The sequence below is a fragment of the Aricia agestis genome, chromosome 1 (genome assembly GCF_905147365.1).
Source record: "Aricia agestis chromosome 1, ilAriAges1.1, whole genome shotgun sequence".
In the NCBI taxonomy this organism is placed as follows: domain Eukaryota; kingdom Metazoa; phylum Arthropoda; class Insecta; order Lepidoptera; family Lycaenidae; genus Aricia; species Aricia agestis.
Genome location: NC_056406.1, coordinates 20,175,120 through 20,201,412, shown reverse-complemented (window position 1 = coordinate 20,201,412; position 26,293 = coordinate 20,175,120). Strand labels below are relative to the sequence as shown.

The 26,293-nt window shown below is 36.0% G+C and overlaps 1 protein-coding gene across 2 annotated transcripts in view; it reads left to right on the top strand.

Annotated features, from left to right (window-relative positions):
- The window catches only part of LOC121726541 (FYVE, RhoGEF and PH domain-containing protein 4-like), a 37,649-nt gene extending 16,428 nt beyond the window's left edge, over nt 1–21,221 (top strand). The window contains exons 4-9 of one of the 2 annotated variants that reach the window (XM_042113955.1): nt 5,208–5,525; nt 6,236–6,376; nt 11,176–11,389; nt 19,567–19,656; nt 19,861–19,913; nt 20,867–20,945. In XM_042113955.1, coding sequence (XP_041969889.1) covers nt 5,208–5,525; nt 6,236–6,376; nt 11,176–11,389; nt 19,567–19,656; nt 19,861–19,913 — 816 coding nt within the window. In that variant the 3' untranslated portion in view covers nt 20,867–20,945. Of the gene's footprint in view, nt 1–5,207; nt 5,526–6,235; nt 6,377–11,175; nt 11,390–19,566; nt 19,657–19,860; nt 19,914–20,866 lie in introns of both variants that reach the window. The other variant, XM_042113948.1, reaches the window with a different exon arrangement.
- The last annotated feature ends 5,072 nt before the right edge of the window (nt 21,222–26,293 follow it).

Below are 26,293 nucleotides of genomic sequence, written 5' to 3'. Positions count from 1 at the left end.
AAGTGTAACACATGTTTGATGACAGTGCCCGCAGTCTTTCGTAACGTAACATTTTACTTGTATTATGATAAGAGCACGTGTTGTAATCTGACGCCTTGACATGTAACTATGTCCCCAATTATCTCCATGTTAAGGTAACTTTCCTTTCATGTACAGAAAATTATAAATTTCACTGAACATTTTAAATTTTTGCTATTTGCGGGTACTGGTATTTTCGTTGTCTCTTTATTACCTTACTTTATTCTACTTTCGTCCATTACTTCTACAAAATTGAGCCGTAATATACTTTTTTCATAATACTTTTACATTTAACCTAATTTTTATTTTATTTTATTTTATTTTTTATTTGCACGGAAAACATACAGTGAAAAACATAAATTAAAATTAAAGCAGAATAATTTCTATGCACTATTAACATGTTTCCACAATTAGAAATCTAAACATTAACAAATTTGCTTTACATTTAGGTAGACAAGTATTTATAATTGATACAAAAACACGTTACAAAAGCATCATACGTTATCAGTAATACAAATGTAGTGAAGCCAACAATCAGTGACCAGCCTCAAACCAATTTTGATTAATTGACTTTCTGATGGTATAAGTAGATGAATCAAAAATGTCAATGTCATGGTGTTTAATCAAATCATTCATGCAAGCAGGTGTTCTTACGAAAAAGGAATTCTTCCTATAATTTGAGTGGGAGAAAGGAATATAAAAGGGGTTGTAGGAGCATATTCTGGGTGAGCGTGAAGGGACATTCAGGTTAATTTTGGAAATAAGAAGGGAGGAATCTATTTTGTTTTGGGCAATATTTAGAAATGTGCAAGTGTCAGCTACTTGACGTCTGAGACGCAGGGGTAGCATGTGAAACCTTCTGCATCTCGATTCGTAGTCAGTGTCAGATGTACCGCACTTGTACTGTAAAAATCTTACGAATCGTTTTTGGATAGATTCCAGCCTGTTTATATACGTAATGTACTGAGGGTTCCAAATTTGAGAGCAGAATTCAAGGACACTACGTACATACGAGCAATACAGTATTTTTAGGATTTTTATATTTTTGAATTGGGAGCTCATTCTGATTACAAACCCAAGCGACTTGTTGGCCTTCGAAATAATGTGATCCAGATGCTTGGAGTATGAGAGTTTCGAGTCGTGAATGACGCCTAGGTCACGAATCTCTGACACTTTCTTTAAAGACTGTTCACGCAGTGAATAGGAGAGGTTCTTTACGTTCTTAACAGCCCGACTAAACGTTATCGCATAGCATTTATTAGTATTCAGGTCTAACTTATTGTCTCGACAATATTTTTCAAGCCTGTTAAGGTCCTCCTGTAGTAAGTAGCAGTCAGTCAGTGATGTGATATTTTTGAAAACCTTCATATCGTCAGCGTATAAAAGAAATTTAGAGTGACGAAAACATGTGTGTATATCATTCACAAATAGGTTGAATAGTAGGGGTCCCAACATAGAACCTTGGGGGACACCTGATGGTACAGTAGTCCACGGGGAGGTAAAACCATTAACCACTACAGCCTGAGACCTATTTTGAACATAAGAGGTGAACCACCTGTACAAATTCCCATGAATTCCGGCGTTTAAAAGTTTTTTCAGAAGCAGCGAGTGATCTATTCGATCAAAAGCTTTGCTGTAATCAGTAAAGATGGCGTCAACCTGACCACCTGAGTCCATATTCTCAGCAATGTATTCAACGAAGGTTAAGAGATTGGAAGTTGTTGATCTGCGCGGAAGGAAACCATGTTGTTCAGGAATAAAAAGGTTTGCGAGAGAACTATATACTTGTGTATAAACGATTTTTTCCAAAAGCTTGGCGAACACGCACAGTTTTGAAATGGGTCTATAATTCTTTATTTCATTTTTACTACCACTCTTATGAATTGGTGAAACAAAGGCTGATTTCCATATGTTTGGGACTATACCTTCTGCTACAGGCCGCTTAAATAATAGGGTAATAGGTAACGTCAAGGAATCTGAGCAGCGGGATATAAATTGGGGTGGGACGTTATCCGGGCCCGCGCCTTTAGTGACATCAACTGTACCGAGTAACTTATTAATAGTTTGTGGTAATATTTCAATACTTGATATTACTGAGTTATCATTTGTATTTGTTTTTGGAGGGGAGTGGGTGGAAATAGTGGATGATTGCAAGTAGTTACTGTTGAAGAAATCCGAAAATAAAGAACAAGCTTCCTCGCCCGAGGTAGTACTGTGACCATCAAATATCAAAGAGGACGGAAATGAACAAGTGCTCGACTTGTTATTTTTTATGAAAGACCAAAAGAGCTTGGGGTTTTGGGCTATCGCGAGTTCACAATTATCTAAATAAGATTGATAACAACTGTCTTCCAAGGCCTTAGCCCTTTTGCGTAATAATTTAAAAGATTCATAATCTGATGTATTTCCATACGTACGGTATTTACGTAGGAATTTGTATTTCTCCTTAAGAACTTTTTTTAAGGCAGAACTATACCAAGCTGGAAAGTTTCTACTATTACTGATATATTTTTGTGGAACGTGGGAATTAATGATGTGATATAAATGATTATAAAATATAGTCGTTGCGTCATTTAGTGAGCCTCTATTAAGACAATCTTCCCAATTAATGTTATTTAATTCAGAATTGATTTTGTCATAGTCACCCAAGGAATATATGTACTTTTTTCGTGGCTTAACTTCAAGTGGCTTTTGGCTTCTTAGGGTTAAGTTTATATCTAGAGATTTATGATGTGCATCTTCAGGTACTAGTGGTGAACCACAAGCTGCGACCACACATTGAGTATTGGAAAGGACCAGATCTAATATTCTTTCATTAATGTTTTTGCAGAAATTGTATTGCGATAGGTTACATTCAGTTAAAGTATCTAAAAAGCTCGTCTGTGCTTCGCTAATGGCACCCGAATATAGAACATTACTAGAATTGCAGTCTGAGTTCCAAAGAATGTTGCTTAAGTTAAAATCGCCCATTATAAGAAATAAGTCATTAGGACACGAATTTACAATTAAGGATAAGTTTTGTACAAAGTTCGAAAGTTGCAAGTTAAAAGAGTTGCCTAGGTTAGCTTTACACAGGTAGATAGTACACATATGTAACTTTACACTTGCATGAGGAGATGTTTTTAAAGAAATAGTTATCCAAATATCCTCTGCAGAGGATGACCAATCGGGACGGTCAATGGCTGTATACTCTTTTTTTATAGCGAATAATACGCCACCGCCGTATTTTTCACGAGTTAAACTATAGTTCCTATCCCTACGGTAAACAACATATCGATCATCAAATAGTTCACCGTCGCACACGCTGTCGAGCAGCCACGTCTCCGTTAAAGATATCACATCATAATCATTTAACATAAGATTTCTTTTAAAATTATGTGTTTTAGTTCTGAGTCCTCGCGTATTTTGGTGATAAATATTAAAATTAATGCAGGCCATAATAAGTGTGAGACAGTGTGTAACGAGATAATAACATGATAAGGAGTTTCTGTTTTGTTGAAGAGTAATTATAATATGTATACCATTGACGGTGCGAGGAGAATCGGTAAGTTTGTAATCCAGTGCTCACGAAAATAATGCCTAACAGAATAATATGTACATGGTTATAGTAATAAGAAATATGGACATATAAATCTCTTTTATGCAAATAATAACATAAAACCATAGTATCAGTGACATCAAAAAGTAGTTTAAAATAGGTATTAGTTGTTATTTCATTGTTTAATGTATATAGATTATTTTGCATAATGTATAAATAATATATGGCGTGTAAATAATAATTGTAACAGTACGAAATAGTTAAACTTAATTTTAGTGTAGGTATAGTTCGATAAAAATAAATTCGCTTTACGTAGGTTACATTTAAAGTTTTAATCTTGGGTATAATAGATAATAATATGATACAATTATTATATTGTGCTAGATAATAAAGTAAACAAAATATTATATGAAATCTTCCTTGTCGTAAATAAAATAATATATTTTTAAAATATTTGAAAACCTCAGATTGACTAATGAATTTTAGTTTTAAAGTACCGTGTAATAAACAATAATTAGAGGTAGTAAAGTGTTTTGAAAAATAATTTGAACATAAAATATCTATTATTGTGTCTATAAATAGGAATGAAATGTAGTGATTATATCCTTTTTGCAAGATATTTAAAGATAATGCAAAGATTTTATTTGCTTGCAAGTATTTAGTGTAGGTACTTGAGCTGGAAATATTAAAAAACAAAAATATATTGTGGGCGGTAGTATAAAAAGGTACGAGGGATTTTGGACATTGGGATATTATTATACAAGCGGAAATAGGCCTTAAGGCAATACATACTAAGTGAATTACATGTAAGATTACTATAGGTAAAGACCAACTTACATGCGTGATTTGAGTGTATTCTGCCGAAATAAATTTTTTGTAGAAATCAGCGGTTCTCAAACTGTTGGGCTCACCGATGTTAATATTATAAAATATTATGAATTTAATTGTTTTTATACAAGTGTTCAGTTTATTTTTATTAAGTCTTTTTCGCTTCTTATAAAAAAAACGGGTGAGGTGTCCGATTTTCTTGCTAATATTTTACAGTGTTTAACCCAGACGTACTTGAAGTTTTTTTCTTTTGCTGCAGTTTTGGCCTTATTTAAAAGTGTTTTATTTCTTTGGGTTAGGTGATCATTGACGAAAATCTTTCCAGATGCATTGGTGTAACCTAGGTTGGCCAGGCTGAGTTGCTCGTTTTTACGTGAGAGTGCCACAATTTCCTCCTTCTTGTACCGGTTGTGGAAAGCAACGACGATTGATTTTTCCTTATTCAGTAGGCGGGTGGGTACCCGTGCTATATAATTATATCGCATAACGTGGTAGAAGTTTTTATCTGGTCACAGATGAACACACTCCTCAGTCTAGTTACAGCTGCTAATCTGGTGATCACATATCATCCGTCATTACTCATTATTGCTCTCAAATTGGGGAATGTACTCACACATTATTTATATGCTAGAAAACATACATATACATTTTATACATCGATACGTACATACTTATAAAATTTATTTAATATTTATTTACCCTTGAAATACATATTCTAATATCTACTAATTGCCAAAAAAGAGCAAAACGGGATTAAAATTTTAAATAATATGTGATAAAATTTACTTTCTTACTTTTATTAAAACAGTTAATTTATTTGCAGGAACGACAATTAGAGTTAGGCGACCGATTAGATCTATCTAGTTATTTATTGGAACCAGTACAAAGGCTGCCGAGGTACAAGCTGTTTTTGGACGACCTAGTCAAGACGTACACTAACTATGAGAACGAGAGGATGGAGTCCGATTCTCGGATATCGAAGTTGAGCGTGGACTCCGACGAGACGGGCGGGAGCAACGGCGAGTCGTCGGACTGCGACGAGACGCCGTTGGAGAGCTTGAAACTGGCGAAAACCATGATTGAGTGCGTCCTAACAGCCGTGGACGGCATAATGGCGTTGGAAAACATCACCGACTGTCCGGTGAGCTTTCACTCATGTACTTGACAATGTCTACACGTAATGCATAAAGGTGTTAGGCTGTTATTCAAACAAAGAACCAAAATGTGTATTTTGGTTCTCTTTAATAAGATATATTGCTCTTAAGATGTCAATGCCCGTAAGTCATGCTTACATGAAAAAAATATGCAAATGCTTAATCTCATGTGAGGAAAAAAATTACAATGTACGAGAAAAAGCGATAACTAATGGCCGATTTCAACAAGTTATTGAGCGTTAAAGAGTGTAATGAGGTGATTATTTATTAATATCACAATTCATACCTCTGCACGATAATTTTCATTCTGATAGTCAAAAGTGTTATCTCCATTACGAGTAGATATTCCATTTTATCGCTAGTTGTTGGTATCTAACTGCAGCACTCAGAGTGGAACATTAATTACCTAAATGTATTAAGTAGATAATTTAAAAATTTGACATTTAAGAATTATACATTATCTGTCAAACTCTTCATTAAATTGAAGGTTAATCATAATTAATTAATGTCTCTGAGTACGGCGGTTTGTTCTGTTTGACTTAAAACAAAATATGTGATAACATAACACAATCTCATAATCTTTAGTTTGGTTTTCAAAAAACTCTTGACTATCAATCTAATATCTTGTACGTAAATCATCGAGACTCAAAGTCAGTCAAAGTCATCTAGAAACTACTCCAATTTTCCATCTTTTCAGCCGTACCTGAACCTCCTTAACCAAGGCCGCCTGCTCCGGCAGCACGAGTTCTACGCCATGGACAACGCTCGGAGACGGCGCCAGCTCATGAGGGTCTTCCTCTTCGACAAACTGCTCCTCATCACCGTGGTCTACCGGAAGGTCAGTGCCATCCATCATCTTTATCTCGCTTATGTAATTTATTCCGTCAATAAATTATGCCGCTGATTACAGCGATGTTTATTTATGCAATTTTCGATTTCTTTTCCACATTCCGTTGGCAGCTGCCGGCTAACCATTACGAGTAATTTGCTGGTGGTTTTTTGCATAACATTTAAACGCTACTCATCATAATACTATCCTACTCCTATACCAATAAAGTTTATGTTTAACCCAGTCTCTAATACCTTGGGTGGGTACGAGTTCGTAATTCGTATAGGTACTTTGTTTTAGTTATTATTATTGAGAATTAAGATCTTTTTAATAAACAATAAGGAACTTCATTCCAAAAATAATATTATTTCGACCAAATAACTTGCATTTGTATTTGTTTGAGTTTTATACCTCAAATTTTGTTTTTATTTAGATCAAAATCAATTAAAAGTGGGTGTAAAATATTTAGGTCAGAAACAAACCACGTGCGATACTAAAATAATACGACTTTCTTTGTGTTTACATTTTGGTTGGTTACGTTTGGTACATAACTCATATTTTCGCAACATCGCTCAATTGTTTCGATAAGTGTTTAAAAATTGTCGTTAAACATTCGACTGAGTCACGATGTGTATGATTCACTGGTTATCGAATTAAATAATTGTGATTGTGATTGCGGGGGCACTGGCGGGCTACTGGCGGTAGATAAGGGATGAATAGATGTTAAGGGGAATACCTACTATTGAAACATTACACTAACATGAGTTATGCCAGTATTATAATTTTAATAGTGGGTCTGCCTGTCAGATACTATTTCGTGCTAAAGCCTACTAATTTAAATGAATTTTGAAGTCTCGGAAAAATATAAGATTATGCAGAAAAAAATTGACGGTTTCCGTGCGTTACAAAATTTCGACAACGAAATTAACGGCAGAATCTACCTGCCTGGAATTTAGTTCTGGCAGCAGCAGTATTTCTATTCTACCTACAGCAAAGTATTCACAATTTAATACTTTTGGACATTCAATGCGTGTAAGTTTTTGTTGTAGCTCATATTACACCAGCTTGCATTACGTCGCGCTCGTGCAAAGTGATATGTTATGTATAATGTACGGTTATTTTGCCTCATACTGCACCAGATATTATCTGCCCGCTTCGCTGAGCATATCTAGAATCTAATCCAATCATGCAGCGTTATGCTGCCAGTAATATTATGGGCTTTATGATTCAAAACTTCTAAACATAATACGTTCACTAAATCGCTAAAAATAATGATGTGAAAATGCATGAAAACAAATAAGAATTTAATAAAGTGTCAACCGTTTGTAATGAATGTTTTATGTAATAATTTACGTTTTATTGGGTGCTTCTCCTTAACTAAGCGTATAATGAGATACTGGGAAGATATTACAAAAATAGTTTATAGCGGGCCCGTCTCGGCGCCTGGCGCGACGCGCCGCGCGCCGGCAGATTGCAGCCTTTGTTATGCTTAATGTCTTATCATTGCGTGATAGTTGGGTACAGAATAGATAAGGACTGAGTAAAGAGTAGACGAAACTAATGAACTGATTAAATATACCAAACTATGTAGGATTGGAATAGAGACATCTTTCTGTACTCTGGCATTAAGCTCCGGAATTGCCAAAATTATTACGAGCGCGTACGGAGTACTTTTCAATGTCAAGAGCGTCCCCGAATTTGCTCCTCAGCATTCGATTCCTCCGAGCTCGCGCTCTGAGTAAGTAGAGTAAAGCTAAAAAAGTAAACCAAGTTCACATTTGGTTTATTAACTACTTTCCATACAATATTTTGTGCTTGAAATTTGTGCTATTTCAATTATGTATAGATCGCAATTGTCGCACAACTGGCCAATAAGGCATGTATCAACGCACGCCGGAAGTCCTAATGCGCGTTCGTTATGCTACTTTTGCCGCAGTTGCGAGTAGTGCTTACTCTAAATACCGTTCATTTGTACGCTGGCACGGATGCCATTCAATTTAATGGACTAAAGAGGCATTTCTTTTTCTATTGCTAGTTTTCATATACGGGTATGGGAGGGAAATACTGTTACTAGTTATGAGTAGCGAATGGATCACTATTTGTGGGTATTGACTATTGGTAGAAAATTGTTTTGTGGACGTAATTTAATATAACCTTGTATTTTAGTAATTTAGCTTTTCAATGTATAGCTGCTGTTAATATGAGCTTAAATTCCTAGAGATGTTTTTGACAGCAAAGTTAGAAACCAAAGATGAGAATTAATCACAATACACAAGGCGTAGCAAGCACCCTTGACACAGCGACGCGTTATGTCCAATCCCATAAATCTTTATGATTTCTAATTTCGTATTCGAAATTATTATCAAGTGCTAGTTGTCTAGGCCAGTTTATTTGAATTTTATCTATCTTAGTAAGGTCAGGTTAACGGTTATAATTTGCTTAATTCAATTTATGAACATTTAGGGTTTACAGCAATTATACAAAATTACAGCATAATCTGCTATCGCCAATAGCATTTGATTAATTATTGCTATCGTCGGAATAATTGGTGATATGATCCACCTAATTCTAGATCGAGCTCGTGTAACCTAAGACGTACCTTATCGGTATGCCCTAGTTACGATGAAATGTTTTGTTCATTGCATTGTATATTGCAAAATGCAGACACTAGGTAAATCTGGTATGATGTATATTGTATAGTTTAACTACGAAAAACTAAGGTCCTATTCTTCAAGAGAGTGTTCAAAAAAGCGTCCGTGGCCTAATGGTTCGCATTCCTAGAGGGTGCAGGTCCGAACCCGGGTGGAGGCGTGTACCTATGAGACATTTTCTGATCTCAAGTACATAATACGGACGCTGGTACGGTGAAGGAAAACATCGTGAGGAAACCCGCACATAGCTGTTGGTCCCAGACGTATAGACTAGTTCTTTCCTCTGGACTAGGCCGACTATGATGCGAGAATGCCGTATGCGCTTGGGCAACCATACGGACATTTAAAAATCTTGTCCCAGGCACTACAGTATTTGAGGAGAGGTTACTTCGCTCTGAAAAATACTGTATAAATCATCCACAACGGATGTAAAGGCCTAGTTTTTTATTCTTCAAGACACCATATTGCAGGTCCTAAATCAAATTGCTAAGCTCTGGAGGTTTGAAAATTCGGCCCAGATTTTTATAGTAGGTACAATTATCAATATCCACTGTGTAACGCAGCAAAGTCCAAACTGTTATGCACAAAGAACATTCCATTGTCCGGTAGACACCCGCAACCCGCAGTAAGTCGTTACGCACAGGAAGTACTGTGAATCATTCATTACATTTTATTTTCTACTTATTTACTCATTCCTGTCGATAAAAAGTATCGACATTATAACTACTATATAGCACATCAGCTCTAGTAGACAAGTGGCAAGCGATTATCGTAAACACTAACAAAATGTATGCGCTTTGACATAAGCAGAGACCAGCCATACAACATAAGTCATCGCTTCGCTAGCGAATACTAATGTCAAATCCCATACATTTTGTGGCGTTGGCGTTAGCGTATATGATAACCGCTTGCCGCGCTTGTCTAAGCCCTCAGGCCACTTAGCCATTTTCGTTATCGCTTCGTTGTAGAATCGCCAACCATTTAAAGAATCGACATAAGCGTTCGTTAATATGACGTTGACGTTCGGCTCGTCTTATGTCAATTCCATACATTTTGATCGGCGGTTCTATAAAGAAGGGATAAAAAAAAGATCTTGGCTCACCAGTCACCCCCCATTACCCAAATTCTAGTCTTTCACTGCAACATATTATGGGGCTTCTCTTTAAGTTATATTCAGTATTATCAAACTGTGAAATGGTTTTGTTTGACTATGTCAACTCAGAATACTATGTTGTAGTTTTGTGAAAAACGACTGGATCGAACGAGGAACATCTCTATTATATATAATCAGAGTAAAAACTTTTAAAATTAAATAGACACTCACACAAGTTCTCTAATCATGTAGAAAATGTGACATTCGACTTAGCCTCGTGAGCTAGCCAATCTCATTATACGAGAGGGTTTTCTTTATGTTTTATGTAATTCTAAGTAAATATACATTATACAATTTGTCAGGGAACGTTTATATAGGGCTTCTGAAAAGTGTAAGGTCAACAAAACACTAGGACATGAAATAATCACATGTGATTTTATTGCTAAGCAAAATAAAATTGTATGATTTTATTTAAGACATTCTTATTTTATATCAAAAAAATATTATGATGCTTCTACTGAGCCGAAATTAATTTTTCGAGCCAGAACCGTAGTCATGTCTTTTGTCCCGGGACTCAAGAGAGATCTTTAATTCCATACTAAATTTTATCAAAATCGAGGTAGCAGAGTACAGACAGACATACTTTCGCTCCTATAATAGGTAATTTATTGTGGAATTAATTTCTGAATAGAATAGAACAGAGCAGAACAGAACAGAACAGGTTTACTTTTTCGGCACACAATATAATATACAGATTAAAAAATAAAAAAGTAAAAAGGACTTAAGTTATATACAATTATAATTATAGGTATATGTGATGTCAAAAATTACCTTTAATATATTATTTTGTAGGTACCATCGAAGAAATTGATTCCTAGGCAGTTGACGGACCTACGTCATTTGGCAGACCAAATGACGTAGGTCCGTCAACTCAACGTCAACGTCAACAACCAAGTCAATTCTGTTTTGGCTGCATTTGACATAACGCGACCAAATAATATGCCTATGAATCAACTTTTTTGATAGCACATTACATTTTTTTATTATTCACGTATCCTTTCCAGCAACTGACGGTGGAGTTCTTTATGTACAAGGACCATATCCCGGTGGACGACCTGGGCATCACGGCCAAGGAGCACGACCAGTACAAGTTTGGCATATGGTACAAGAAGAGAAACCTCAAGTCCTACAAGCTGGAGACCAGAGACCCCGTCGTCAGGAACCAGTGGGTTGAGGAGATCACGTCACTGCTGTGGGAGCAGGCTATGAAGAAGAAAGGTGTGTTTCTTCTCTATTCTATTGTTCTTTTGAGTTTTTTAAATGTATATGTCGCAGCCGACTGGTTTAAATAGCCGTTCAAGCTAGCCCTTTGACTGAACAACGCCATTCAATCACACGTCTAGCTTTTAGATTGAATATTTTAGTCGCTCAAAACGTTCAACACTACAGCTGATTCATAAGCCGCCGTCTAATTGAAGTAGTTCAGCGCGCACCGCTGCGGCGCTAGGTGCGTTTTATTTACAATATGGCGTCAACTAGCAGGTGTTTGTTGGTGTTTGTGGTTGTTTTTCGGAAAGAAAGTAGTTAATAAAAGTTACAAGTGTTATTAAAGAGACAAAAATTATGGAGGCACATACGAGTGAATCAAAATTTCAACAAATATTCGAGGAGAAATAACGGGATTATGAAATATATCACGCTCAAAACGTTCAACACTACAGCTGATTCATAAGCCGCCGTCTAATTGAAGTAGTTCAGCGCGCACCGCTGCGGCGCTAGGTGCGTTTTATTTACAATATGGCGTCAACTAGCAGGTGTTTGTTGGTGTTTGTGGTTGTTTTTCGGAAAGAAAGTAGTTAATAAAAGTTACAAGTGTTATTAAAGAGACAAAAATTATGGAGGCACATACGAGTGAATCAAAATTTCAACAAATATTCGAGGAGAAATAACGGGATTATGAAATACATCACCAAGGTATTTATTGCAATTCCATCCATACTAATATTATAAATGCGAAAGTGTGTCTGTCTGTCTGTCTGTCTGTCTGTTACCTCTTCACGCTCTAACCACTGAACCAATTTTGCTGAAATTTGGCATGGAGATAGTTTGAGTCCCGGGAAAGGACATAGGATAGTTTTTATCCCGGAAGAATGTACGATTCCCGCGCGATAAACGAATTTTGGCGCAACGGAGTTGCGGGCATCATCTAGTAAATAATAAATCAGCTGTAATTATTGTATGTACTAAATATGTTAAAAATTAGTTAGAATACAGTTTTTTCAGCCCTCACGAAAGGGGGGTTCGGGGGGCACAGCCCCCCGCCAAAACAAAAACAAACACAATCCAGAAAGTCCAAAAGTTGGTTAGGTTAGGTTAGAACTTAGACCACAACACAGAGGGAGCCGAGCGAGCGCAGCGAGCGTGCTGCGGCAGCAGCCGGCGACCGTCATCAAACAAAAGGGGGGCTCGGGGGGCACAGCCCCCCGCCAAAAAAAAACAAACACAATCCAGAAAGTCCAAAAGTAGGTAAGGTTAGAACTGTGACTGTGCTGCGGCAGCAGCCGGCGACCGTCACAAAACACGCCTCAGAATTTTTTATTTATACTTATTGCATTAAACTTTTGGTCACGCCTTAAACTTAATCTGAGAATAATCTTTCAATAAAATACAAAAAGTTTTCCTATTCTCCCAAATTACATATTAAACTAATGGTCACCCTAGTCAATTTGCCATTAAACCAGTTGGCTAAGCGTCGTCTAGCTGTAGTGTTGAACGTTGTAGTCAACAAGTCGACTAAACGACGTAAAGCTGTTTGATTGAACGGCTAGGTATTTAAACCAGTCGGCTGCGACATATATAAAACTAGATATTCTCCGCGGCGTTACCCACTGTTTATTAAGGAAAATTGTGATATTTATTTTACCCACTGTAAAAAGTAGCATAATATGTGTTAATTAAAGGTATCAACTAGTTCTATATCAAGTAAAGAACTAACAAACATACCGACCCATAAACTTTCGCACTTATTGTGTGATATTAGTGCGACATGCGGTAAATTGAGTAAGCAATAGACAGTGCAAAGAGAAAAGCTGTAACAGGTTGACCTACCTAATAAGTAGAATCTTTAGGCAAAGGGATAAGGGGATACAGATTATATTAATTGATAAAGAATTTTATTGGCGAACCAGCTAGCTGATATTTCATTATGGCCAACTACTTTAATTTACCCTAAATACTTACTGCTAGTTAAATTATATGATATGCGAAAGTTCGCTAAAATAATTATCGTATTAACACAGGCACCTAAAATCGTCCATATAAGACCAGCAGCATAAATCGAACATAACGGTGGTAACGCGCCACATACCAACTAGTTAAACATGAAAATTATTCAATCACATATATTGTTGGGGGCAGCAATATACTTTGATGATTATGCCCTTTGTCACGTGTAATAATGTCACTACTGATTCAAATCGCTAGTGTTTGGCTTGTTTTATCCGCGCGTCAGTTTTCAAATTTCAACGTAATATGATTATTTGTTGAACATTTCGGTCCCAGCTTATAATCATACTGTGGTCGCTATCAATACACTCTGCACTCGGACAATAGACTGATTCAAACGATAATATACCTAAACCGTATTTTGTGTCGGTTAGATATGCGAGAGATTTACTAAATGAATTTTAGCCACGCTGCTGCAAGCTATTCCAAAGCCTATGGTAAGTATATAGAATAGACTATAGGCTTATAGCTAAGCATCACATCAAACTAATATTGTAATGTCGAAAGTGTACAAAAACCACTGAAGGGATTTTGGTATTTAGCAAAGAAGTAGTTTAGGCCAGAGATTTATATACATACTTACACATTTTTCTGGAATAGTATAGTGTTCACGTGAGACATATCAGCTAGAATCTAGATTATGCGCGCGACTGGCCCAAGCAAAAGCTAGATTGTAAATAAAACTAGCTAGAAGCCGAGCTTTGTGAGGGCTCGCGTCGTCAAACCTTGACTGACTGATGATAACACATCTACATGTTAATAAAAATTACTATGGTAAAGCACAAATCAATAGGCGTGATAGTTTTTTCGTTAAGTGTACCACAAGATGTAAAGATTGTGGGATATACTAGGACTTCGCTTCGCTCGCCCTGATAAAACACTATTTTACATAGTAGTTTATTTGACTTGGTAGGATAATACACTGGATACAACTCGGTAATACAGCGTTATAACATTTATTAAATGAAAGCGAGCAATTATAATTAAACTAATTTAAATGCATACTTGAGCGTCACGTTACTTTCTCATGCATCTGGCGCTCAAGACGGTCCCGCATAATGTGCTGAACTTTTTTAATTGGTCATCATCTGGCAACGGCGATGGCACAGGGCTGACGCACGAAGGTCGATGACTGCTTATTGAGCAGCTGGTCTTGCATAAAGTGCATGCATGGGAACGGAAATCTTTTTTCTTAAGCGTCACGGATTTACACTTGTTACGCGTTTACGCACTTTCTCACATTGTTTTTAAAGCTGTAGTTGTTTTTCGTCAAAATTATAATAATTTAAATCAACAACCAGCATGTGATTCCAACTTTCAAATTGTCCATGTAGTGAGCAAATCCAAGTCCCAACAGCGGGAAGTTGTCATGTAGTCGCCGAATTAATCGATACCTTAATCGAGTCGGACCTGTCTCTTATTTCTCGTTGCAAAATTATTTCACAAAGCTCTAGATACCGATGTTTATTTAAAACAAGTTATGAAAATTAACTCTTTACTCGTAATTGGTGTTAAAATAATTACGAAAGTGGATTCAGGCAGTGAAAGGTGAAAAAATGGTGAAAAAATGGACAAATTAAACAAGTTGTCATCAAGTGCCACTTCGATTTTTGTAAAGCAACTTGAGAACGTACTTTTTAAGCTATAGTAGGTATACCTATAGGCTTTGAGCGCGGTGACTGAAGCAAGAAATTCCGTAACGAAAAAACCTAACCCCTCACTCCGACCGGTACGGTGGCGCGGGCTGAGCCAGACTTCGGTACGGTGTTTGTGTGCGTGATACGTATGCGAATTATAATTGCATAAGTTGATAAAAAATGCTATGCAATAGCTTTACCGCGGCAGTCCCTGAGTGTTACACGTATTTTTTAATGTTTTTAAAATATGCAAAGAATGAAAGTAATCGTCTTGGATGAGTTTAATTAAATTATATGATGGTTCTGGTGAAATTGCGGTTCCGCGAGTAACGCACGGGCCACGCTCTGAATGCGCCAATTAAAAAAGATGTCTGAGGCGAGCTGCCGAGCTGGCGAGCCGGCAACTGGCTAGAACGCGGATGTGCCTGACCCTGAGACTGAGCTGCCATCATCATCAGTCTTATGCCTGTTATCATATTGTGTCATTGATAACAAATAGCATCTATAGCAGTAGGCTAGCTGTTCATGATTAACCCAGTGCAGCAAGACTGCCGACAAAGAAGCTTGCTTCGTCATTATGATTGTTCTGATTGTGCCTAGATTAGAGACAAAAAATTAAAATTCAGTTTAGATCTAAGGTCTGCTCAGTAGTACAGAAGTTTTCGCTTTTATCTCGATCTATGAAATTTATTGACTGATTAAATAATAAAGTGATAAGCGAAAGTAAAAGAGCGCAAGTAACACAACGCGATGTTCTAAAATCTAAGTAAGGTTGATGATTATGAATGAATTTAAGAACAGATTTGGAGCATCCGTATTTAGACATAATATTTTATGGATCTGATAATACTCTTTTATTACACAAAATTAGGATAAAAGTAATTACAATAATAATACGCAGTTATATGGGCGGTTGAATCATTTAAGTTTCTAAGTTCATTGGCATTCTTTGTCCAAATTTCGTTCGCGCATTTCCATTGTAACAAACTACCGAGGCATGTCATATTTATATAATGTATGTGTTATTGCCTCTGAGTAGGCGGATTGGCAACGGTTCTAGCCCCATCGCCAACTTTCAATATTATCCGTGTTTCTTATAATCAGTGTTATGCCAAATTGCCTTTTAAAAACAATGCATTAAGGTGACGCTGCGTTAGAGTAAAAAATCGTTTTGGATATGTTTTAGATTGCTTGTTTTCTATGAGAGGCCGACAAGAAATGGAACAGCAAGAAATGGAAAGGGCGTAAGCGCGACAAAATGGTTTTTGTCGCGAAAGTTTTATTTAAATTAAAAACCATAAATATATTTCACATAAGCTATGCGCAAATTATAGCGTATGCTTGAACTAATCTATGTACAAATTTTGGAAGCTTAAATAACTCTCCTCTGTTGGCGAAATTAGAATCCCTATTTTTATAGAGGTCTTTTTGATTAATTATTCTGTGTATAAAAGTTGACCAATCGTGTTATGCTATGGGTAATTCAAAGATTATCAAGGCGTCACCTTAACAACACTGGGTGCGTAGCATAAAATCTACGTACCTATAATCTATATACAATACTTAGCGGTTCATAATATTTAAGAAAAATACAATTCTTGGCTTGCGTTGTAAGTACCTAACACAGTATCTACACAACAACAGACAGACTATAGACTACCTAATAAAGGTCAACAATAAACAGTTGATTTAGCAAACAACAAACAAATTGTGTTGCGAATACGCAAGCTAATTAATAAGATAATGACGTGAAACGTGTTGTATTGACATTTAGAAAAGTCGTAAAAACAAAAGTTAATCGCTTTTATGATAATATTTTTAAAAGTAATTGAGTAGATCAGGGGATCCCAATCTTTTTCAGCCTGCGGCAGTTACACAATATTTTGTCACGGCGCCCTACTCTACTAGGTAGAGTAGGGCGCCGTGCCGTGACAAAATTTTACAAATTACAAAACGATATATATATATATATATATATATATATATATATATATATATATATATATATATATATATATATATATATATATATATATATATATATATATATATATGGCCCATGTTATAAATACCTTATAGACTAACATACATACAATTATACTAAAAACTAACACTAACACTAAAACACTAAACACGTATTGTCTGCGACGTGGGGCGCGACCCCTGCTACCCTAAATATCTACCTGATTTACATAATTAATACTATAATTCTATTTCAAAATATTTGTGGTTTTGGATAATGATGGAGGATCGACTCACGGCGCCCCTCTTGCCTTTCCACGGTGCACCAGGGCGCCGCGCTGCGGCGCTCACTTTGGGAACCTCTGGAGAAGATAATGAAATGTAATTTTTTTTTCGTAGAAGAGTAACTAGCGTATGCGCCACAGTATTGTTCATGGCGACTTGTCCTGCTGTATGTAACGTACCCTGTGACATGATTCATGTGCTGTGGTCTGCATTACAATTGTTTCAATAATAATAGGTACATATACTGATAATAATAATAATAAACGGACTTTAATACATCGATCACAGTTTCCAGGAAATGCTATTGTATTATATTGTTGTCGCGATCACCGGTGCTCTTATGGGGATTGAAGAATTATGCCGATACAAAGTGTCAGAACATACGTGAGCGTATGAATACAACTAGATAAAATGACTGCAAAAAATATAAATTAACTACTCGTTAAATGAAAAAGGTGACGTGCGTTTAAATACTAAAGCCTGGGCTTGTACCACAAAACCGTTTTGAGACTCAAACAATCGAACGAGAATGCCGCGTCCTGCTCTAACAAACGTGAAATGACGTTGTTAGAGCAGGACGCGGCATTCTCGTCCGATTGTTTGAGTCTCAAAACGGTTTCGTAGTAGGCCTACTGGTTTCTGACTTGTGAAGGTGTTTTGACAGGCAACAGGATCTTTTCAATACCGTTGTCGATTCGTTAATATTTTGAATTCGGCCAATCAAAGGCTAACGAATGAATACATAAACTTCCGTAAAAATCTCAGAAACAGACTTTAACAGCTTTAACAGTTGAGACGGCTCTCTTTGCCCTTTATCTCCTCGCTATAAACTAGAAATATTTGACCGAAGCTATAAACGCATTGATAAAGGATACACTTTATTAGACGAGTATTTGTGCAGTTCCGTTAGTCGAGTGGCGAGTGTCCGGTCGATGACTTGTGTTGTACTGCTTTATCAATAGACGACAGTAAGGGTATCTCGAAGATGTTGATTACTTTCAAAATATTATTGCATAGGATTGCATAAAGTACAATATGTTGTAATAAAGTACCTATAAATTATTAACCACTAGATGACGCAAGCAACTCCCTTGCTCCAAAATTTGTTTATCGCGCAGGAACCGTACATTTTTGCGGGATGAAAAGTATTTCAGAACAATCGGTTCAGCGGCTTGGGCGTGAAAAGGTAACAGACACGCAGACAGACATACTTTCGCATATATAATAAAGAAAGCTGGGTAACTACTCAATTTGTGTCAAAATTTCAGATAACCTCAATAGCTACGAGTATACGAATTAAAAATGATACAGTCGATTTACTTAGTGCAATATTATGGCAATACGCTGTACGCGAAAGAGCAATGAAAGTGACAGAATCAAGACAGAATACAAAACCATAATGTTCATGTTAAAACAGTAATGTTAGAAAAGAAACTGTTACTTAGAATTAGAAATAATACAGCTTTTGCACAAGGAATCAATAAATCGATTTATACGTTTGGTACTTAGAAAAGAAAATTATCTATGTTTTAAGACGTCCTTCTTTAAATTCTGCCTGTTCATAAAACTTGTCAGAGACAAATATATTTTATTAGTTATTTATTAAGATTTTAACATAAGCCCCATAATATGATTTTGTCTGTCAAACTCTTTATTAAATTTAAGTATAATCAAATAATCAACATTAAATGTGCGGCAACACTTTATTAACAGTTATTGTAGCCTTACCAAGTAACTATTTAGTAATCTGTAGTCTTACAAAGAATATTATTATATAAAAGTCCCTTGTAATTAACCACCATAATAGGACATTCGGAGTACGAGGTCAATATGTTACCTGGTAGAATATTTTTAATTTTATTATGTGACATATAATTGCACAGCACGTACTTTTACTACACTTCATCGATACTCGTTATGTAAATATTACAATATTTCAAAGTTATGAAATTACCCGAAATACTCGCAGACGAATCTAAAAAATTACAACAGAAGATAGCTTTTAGTCCATTTGAATCTGGATACAAACTAATTGACCGATGGTGATAAATTGTGGTTTAGATCACTGTCATTAATTCCGTGATTTCACCGAATATTCCCAGTCTATGTCATCGTTAGAAAATGATAGTAATTAATAACTTTAACAATTATTATAAAACTGTTATGAGTAAAGATCTGCCTGATTAGTGATGCTCTTTACTGAGCAAATTTAAAAATTTACACCAGATTTTTACGTGTAACTATGTAAGAAGAGTTATTAAAAATAATCTTTGTTGTGTTTTCCAGAACTTCTGCTGCAAGAACGCAAGAAGAGAGTATCCATGGTATCAATGGACAGCCAGGAGTCATCGGAAAACGACAGAAATGACGACAAATGTAAGCATAAATAAAGCTTTTGTTATAGAATCGTTGTTTATTATGCATAAGTTACAAGACTTTATTAGTACCCATCTTCATTGTAAATATTTGTTCATTTATGAGGATTGCCCTCAAATGTGACAAATTGGTGTAAGCTATTATTTAAAATAAGCGTTACGCCCAAACCAACATAATCTTATTAACAAACGCGTCTCTCCCCAGGTCTGTTAGAGGATTTCGTAGTCGTGAATTCGGCTAATGAGTTAGCTTTGTAGGTCAGTACTTAAAGGCTTGCTTTATGTTTTTTGTCTTTGTCCCATTTTCGCGAGGTATTCTATGGGTTTCTTCCGAAATTTTCTTTGAAGTGACTTGGATTATTTCTAGCATGGCTTTGTGGATTCGGTGCAGTCGGAACAATACATATTTTATCAGGCTTTCGTACTGCGATGTCGTTTGCAGATATTCGGTCTGTTATGCATTCAAAGGGACACGTTTCTCGGTTAAACCATTTTTTACATTGACATGCCCATTGCCCAGTCATTATTTTAGCATGAATATCGTGAGGAATTGCGACGAATTACCTACAAATAGGGCTTTATTTTTATCGCTTGCTCAAATGATTACTTGAATATTGCTAGTTTTAGTGTATCTTAGTACGTAACAGTACGTAAATTATTTTTCTATTATTTTGATATTTCCTACTCTTGCTAAGACGAGCCGATGATAACAATTATTGCAATGGTACTAATAATAATAGCGTACAAAAATAGCGTAATCGTATGTTTTTAAGTATTTTTTATTGTATTCTGCATGCGATATTTTTTCTTTTAAATAATAATGCTGGTTTTATACAGGGTGTAACAAAAATAAGTGATAATACTTTAGGGTGCGTACGTGTTCCTTGTAGAGAGTTCACTTTGAAAGTAGCAGCTCTGAAAGACGATTTTTTTTTCACTTTTGTATGGGCAAGGGCCCATACAAAAGTGAAAAAGTCACGAATTTCCCCATACAAAAGTGAAAAAAATTTTTGGTCTTTCCCTAAAGTTGTATCACTTATTTTTGTTAAGTACACCTTGTATAAGTAGTCTAATGGTATTACTTTTTGTTAAGTTCATAAAAGTTGTGACCAATTTAGAGCTACTTGCGGCATAATTTTTGGCACGAGGATTTTGCCTAATGTCTTTTACATATAAATTGTCAAGTACTAATAATATTTTTTTCTTTCTAGATAATTCTCTGCGAGGTGTGCCGGGCGAGGTGCGTCGGTATGGCGACAAGAAAGTTCGTCGCACCACGTGGTACTGCGAGTGAACTGCCTACCGAGTACTGTCCCAATGCTGACCGAGACTGATTGTTACATCAGCACTAATTTTCACGAGCTGCTGACAAGTGCGATCGAGAATCGCGCCGAATAGGCATATAAGTACATGACCTTCGTGGATGCACTATCAACTGTACTGTCGGGGAACGGATAGTGAAGATTATGAAGTATTCCAAGGGTACGATTTTCATACCTTGAATTTGCATCGATATATAATAGGGATGATGACAAGGTCAAAGATTAGCGAATTTTGTCAATAAAATAAAGAAATCACGGTAAAAAATAAGTGTTCCCACAATTTCAGCTCGATAGTATTTGTATTTTTTTTTGTTATGCGCCTTCAAAGTTGGATATTCAAGTCGAATTTTTTTTCAATTTAATTTCTTAATATTTGTATACGATTCGATAGCTTATGCAATTAAAAGCAACTTTTGTTATGAAACCACTTTCATAAACGCAATATTTAATATACCTGTCGAACAAAGTTGTCTCCCGATGCGTACAAACTACGAAAGACTGACGTCATACTTTCGTAGCACTTTGTATGCGCTATTGAGCGTTTCGGGCAGGTCTTTTTATGAGATATTTGAATTGTCATATCTTGGTGAATTTTTAAGCTATCAGAGTCATTCTTGCAACGATGTTTCTATTTTTTAAGTGTCTTTCAATTACCGATGAGAAAAAAAAGTCATCATGCCTATTCTGTTTGCACAGTCGTGATGACTTTCGTGCCCGGGAGAGATTCGGGACAGAATGTAACATACAAAAGTGTAAGAAAGTATTAGAAGTTGCGGGTGCCCGATACAGTTCGCTTTTCACGAAGATCCAGTACTATTGTAACTAGTTACTTTGTGCCTGTTTAACCTAAACCAAAACTTTAGAATGTATTAAGTAAAGTATTAAGAGTGTTTTATTTTTATAAAATGGACAAACATCTAGTGAGTTATTATAAATATGTGCAAAAGATGAAGTTTAGGTTCAGTTTGTAAAAGTAAGAAAAAAATCAATGTATGGAATACTTACCTAATATTTAAGATAGAGAATTTTATGTTTTACCAAAAAATATGGTTTGAAGGAACCAAAAATTACTTGCATTTTGATAGTCAACATTTTTGTGCAATATGTTAATCGAATCTAAAGTAAACTACGAACTACTTATAGTTTCACATTTAATAATGAAATCGAAATCTACTTATGTACCTATAGTGTAATATATTTTTCCAAGTTGTATTCAAAAGCAAATGTAATTAAAATACTAATTATCTATATCGTAGACTTACATTCAAGTCTACGATAAATTACGATTGAGGTAAATACTTGAAATATATTTAGTTTCAATTTACTTAGGATCAAATATCTACCTTATTTTGATTCTACCCTAATTTTGTAGTAACTATTGACGACAATTGTCACAAACCTTGGCAAAATTGTAAATAAGTACTGATGTATTATAATAATTATTATAATCTTGACAAAATATCCTTAATAAACAGACTTGACAAGAAGAAGATATTATATTATTTTAGTATGTTAAACAATTTCAAAACTTAAGAATATTTTAAGAACTAAAGATTAAATTACTCAGAAATATGTAAACTATGTCTACGTGCTCTTATTTTTAAACAATAATAAATAAACCAAAACTTATATATTTATTTATAATATTATGTTAAAATCTACAATTATTTTATTATCTCTAATTTTCTAATCTTTTTGTTTTAATATTATTTTCTTTCACATACAATAAAATAATAATTCCTATTATAAGAACAGACACCATATTTTGAAAACTGTTTGTTACATCTGTAGCCTTGAAGCGCCATCTTTAAAACTAATAGGAACTAAAAAGAATTTTATCTTATACTTAATGGGAACAGATGGCGCTACTAACGGCGGAAATAAGTTTGGGATTTGATTTTTGGGGTTCCCTACCCAAAGGGTACAAAGCGGGATCCTATTACTAAGACTTCGTTGTCTCGCCGTCAGTCTGTCTGTCTGTTCGTATCCAGGCTGTATCTCAAGAACTGATATAGCTAAACTTCTGAAATGTTCACCGATTGTGTGTTTCTGTTGCTGCTATAACAATAAATACTAATTAATAGAATTTAAATATATAAAATAAAACTTTAAGAGTATAATAGCGACACACAAATAATAATCCTTCGTGCGCGAGTCCGCTTCGTGTACCTACCTACATTCTGGGGGATCTCCATCGCAGATGAAATAATAATAATATAGGAATTTAGGTAACGTGCTCAAAATATGGCAAGCAAATAGCAACTTAGTTCAACTCTTAAATATAATTTCAAATTAGTTGCCTAGAGATGCCTAAAGGTACCAGAAGAATATGTTATCCAAAACTATAATATTAGGTATTAGCTAGGTATGTACAATTTTACTATTTTGAAAATAAATAAAATAAAAACTGTTTTATTCTTTAATAAATTTGAATCAAATATTTTCAGAACGTCGTACCACCGCGACCGGTTCGGGAACTAACACGACGAGAAGAACGTCGAAAATAAATTCCCGCCGGGCCCACTTTTTAATAAAACAGTGAGAAAAATTAATCTTTTTAAAATATTATTTATAATAATATCTACTAAAATACAGTCGGTACTAAATACAGTTTATCATCATTTACAACAAGAACTTCAAGGCACAAGTTATTCAAAGAATCGAAAGTTTGCAAAATAACTTAATTTTTTACAATAAGTCTTCAAGAACTTTCCGCAAACTATTTTACAGCTTGCTTTTTAATTATAACGAAGCTCGTTTTCCCTCGAGAAACAAATCGAGCAAAAACGACTAAGATTTTCCGCGAAGACTCGCCGTACCCAAAAGTGGCGAGATATTAGGGAATTATTTACGGAGTGACCGCAAAGTTTATGTGATAATAATTTTACACGGCTAAAGGGCAGGTTTATTATTTTGTTTTCCCGGGGAGATACAAAGCTGCCCAGCGGGTGGGGGTTTAGTGCGCCATACCGCCATCCCGCCATTCCGCCGGTCGGCCGGAGTTCTTCGGCGTCTTAACACTCCCTCGAGAGTTCATTTATATATTCGTAACACGGAGGCGGTAATAAAACTGCGTTATCCCTGTCATTATTTAGTCATCGGCCTCGCTCCTACTGAGAGAATAAAATGCATTCCGATAACTTTTTAATGCAGAACCTGCTGGGGCGCCGTTTTGGAAAATGAGATATTGAATATTGCATGCCGTTTGGATGCCGTAATGGCTTGTGTTTTTAAATTTCGAAGCATTTGAGGTCGTTACGAGAGAAAATTACACTAGATATTTATTAAAAACCAAAAATAACATGTAATATTCTTTGATAGGTACAGTTTTTGTTTCAAATGCTTCTAAAGTATAAATATACAAGATAGCAGAATATAAACGGTATACAATATTAATTATCTTATTTTTTGAAACATTTTCATATATAAAACTTATTTTTTGCTAGCCCAAACAAGCTTTTAAGCGGGAACCACCTCGCAAAAGTCGCTAAATCCGGTACACGTGATTAAAGCATAATACACGGTAATTGGCACCGCCATTACTCACATTTGAGGTGCAATATGTCTGGAGTCTGGAGTGACCAGGGTAAGTCGGGTTACGAGCTGGCTAGTTTACGAGCGCCCGCCCTCTGCCGCCCGCCCTAGCCGCCCCGGGCGACGCGGCTAAATCTTCTTATCCCGGAAACATAAAACTTGCTTACTGACGAAATTAATTGGCCCTAACGCTTATTTTGTTGCGATATTATACGGCAGTAAAATTGTAATTCGATTTGAGGACGTACAAAATATAACAAATCTTTAAATTAAGAACAAAAGCTGCCACTCCGCGTTATAAATCTTTTATAAGGATCGACGCAGCTTATTTAGGAATCCTATTGTTTTAAATTCTCAATTTATATACGGTTTTGATTAGTATTTCTGCTGGTGTCGATACGAGGCAAATACAATCGCTGGCAGGCTAGTTGTGCTTACCCGACACGTTTCGTACGGAGCGGGAACAATGAGGCCCACATGTGATATTTCTGCCAACAATGGATATTGGAGCCTCTCCAGTAACTAACACCTGCCCAGGAGTTTGATTCCCCATTGTTGCTTTTCATTATCCTCCGTGCTACACTTTTGTATGAAAATATTCAAACTTCTTTGTTCCCTTAGAACTTTTAAGAAAAGGGTGCACGTAGAGCGGTACTCAAATTTCCTTACGCAACGTGCATACTTATACATGAAATGAAAAGACTCTGTTATTAGTTATTACAAATTAATTTTTTTCAAAGAACTCGAAAAATCGTCATAAAATTACATGCGTGCGTTGGGCGGAGTTGTTTGGCATCGGTATCGGGCCGCAGCGGGCGACGGGAGTCCGGCAGTCCGGCAGTCCGGCCAGTAATCCGGGCCGGAGGCGCTGTCCCACGTCCAGCTTACTTTTATTACCTCCTGCATGGTGAAATAAAACAAAATTGCTGGAAATTTATGGGCCGGAGAGTACGGCTAGTGGGGTGGAAAGTTTTCAATTTGAAACGAATAACTTGTTTGTCTCGCGTAATAAGGAGGGTTTTGTCGGTAATAAGGGGTCGCAACGGCTGCCGCGGGCTTACTTAAAACTACTTTCTTGGTTTTATTACCTAAGTGCCGTGGGTGGAAGCGGGAGCTCGTCAACTTAACGCGGTTTAGGTGCGATGTTTTACGCGGTACTTACAGCGCTCTTTTATTTTTCCCAGTAATAAATGAAGATGTAATGCAGTGTGTAATGTCGGAATGTTATCACAGCTTCCTTTCCTTTCATATTATTTTACGTTCCTGTAGCAGTATATATTTTATGTGTTATTTTTTCTTTTGAGACTTTTGATCACGGATTATAATAATATTATATACCTATCTATCTATGGATGCTTCACACCACGTCAGTGTGACCCCGTAGTAAGCACCTGAAGGACTTATGTTACGGGTACCAGACAACGGAAATATATTTAATACTTTAAATATAATATTTAAGAGTTTATGATTTTATATGATACACATATTTAATACACATCCATGAACCAGGAACATACGAAACTTTTTGTTCCGTTGGCGGGATTCGAATCCGCGACCCCCGGCATGAACGCTGACAACGCGCTCAACCACTGAGCCGCAGAGGTCGAGATTGAAGTTGTAATAAAACACAACATAATAAATTCTGAACTCTTCTTCAAAAACTTTCTTCAAAAACCCCTTGAATTACTTTAAATTCTAAACAAAAACCGGATTCAACGACACTAAAACATTTAAATAGCTCAAAGCGCACTTATTACACTTCTTCCCCGTGAAGACTTCTTA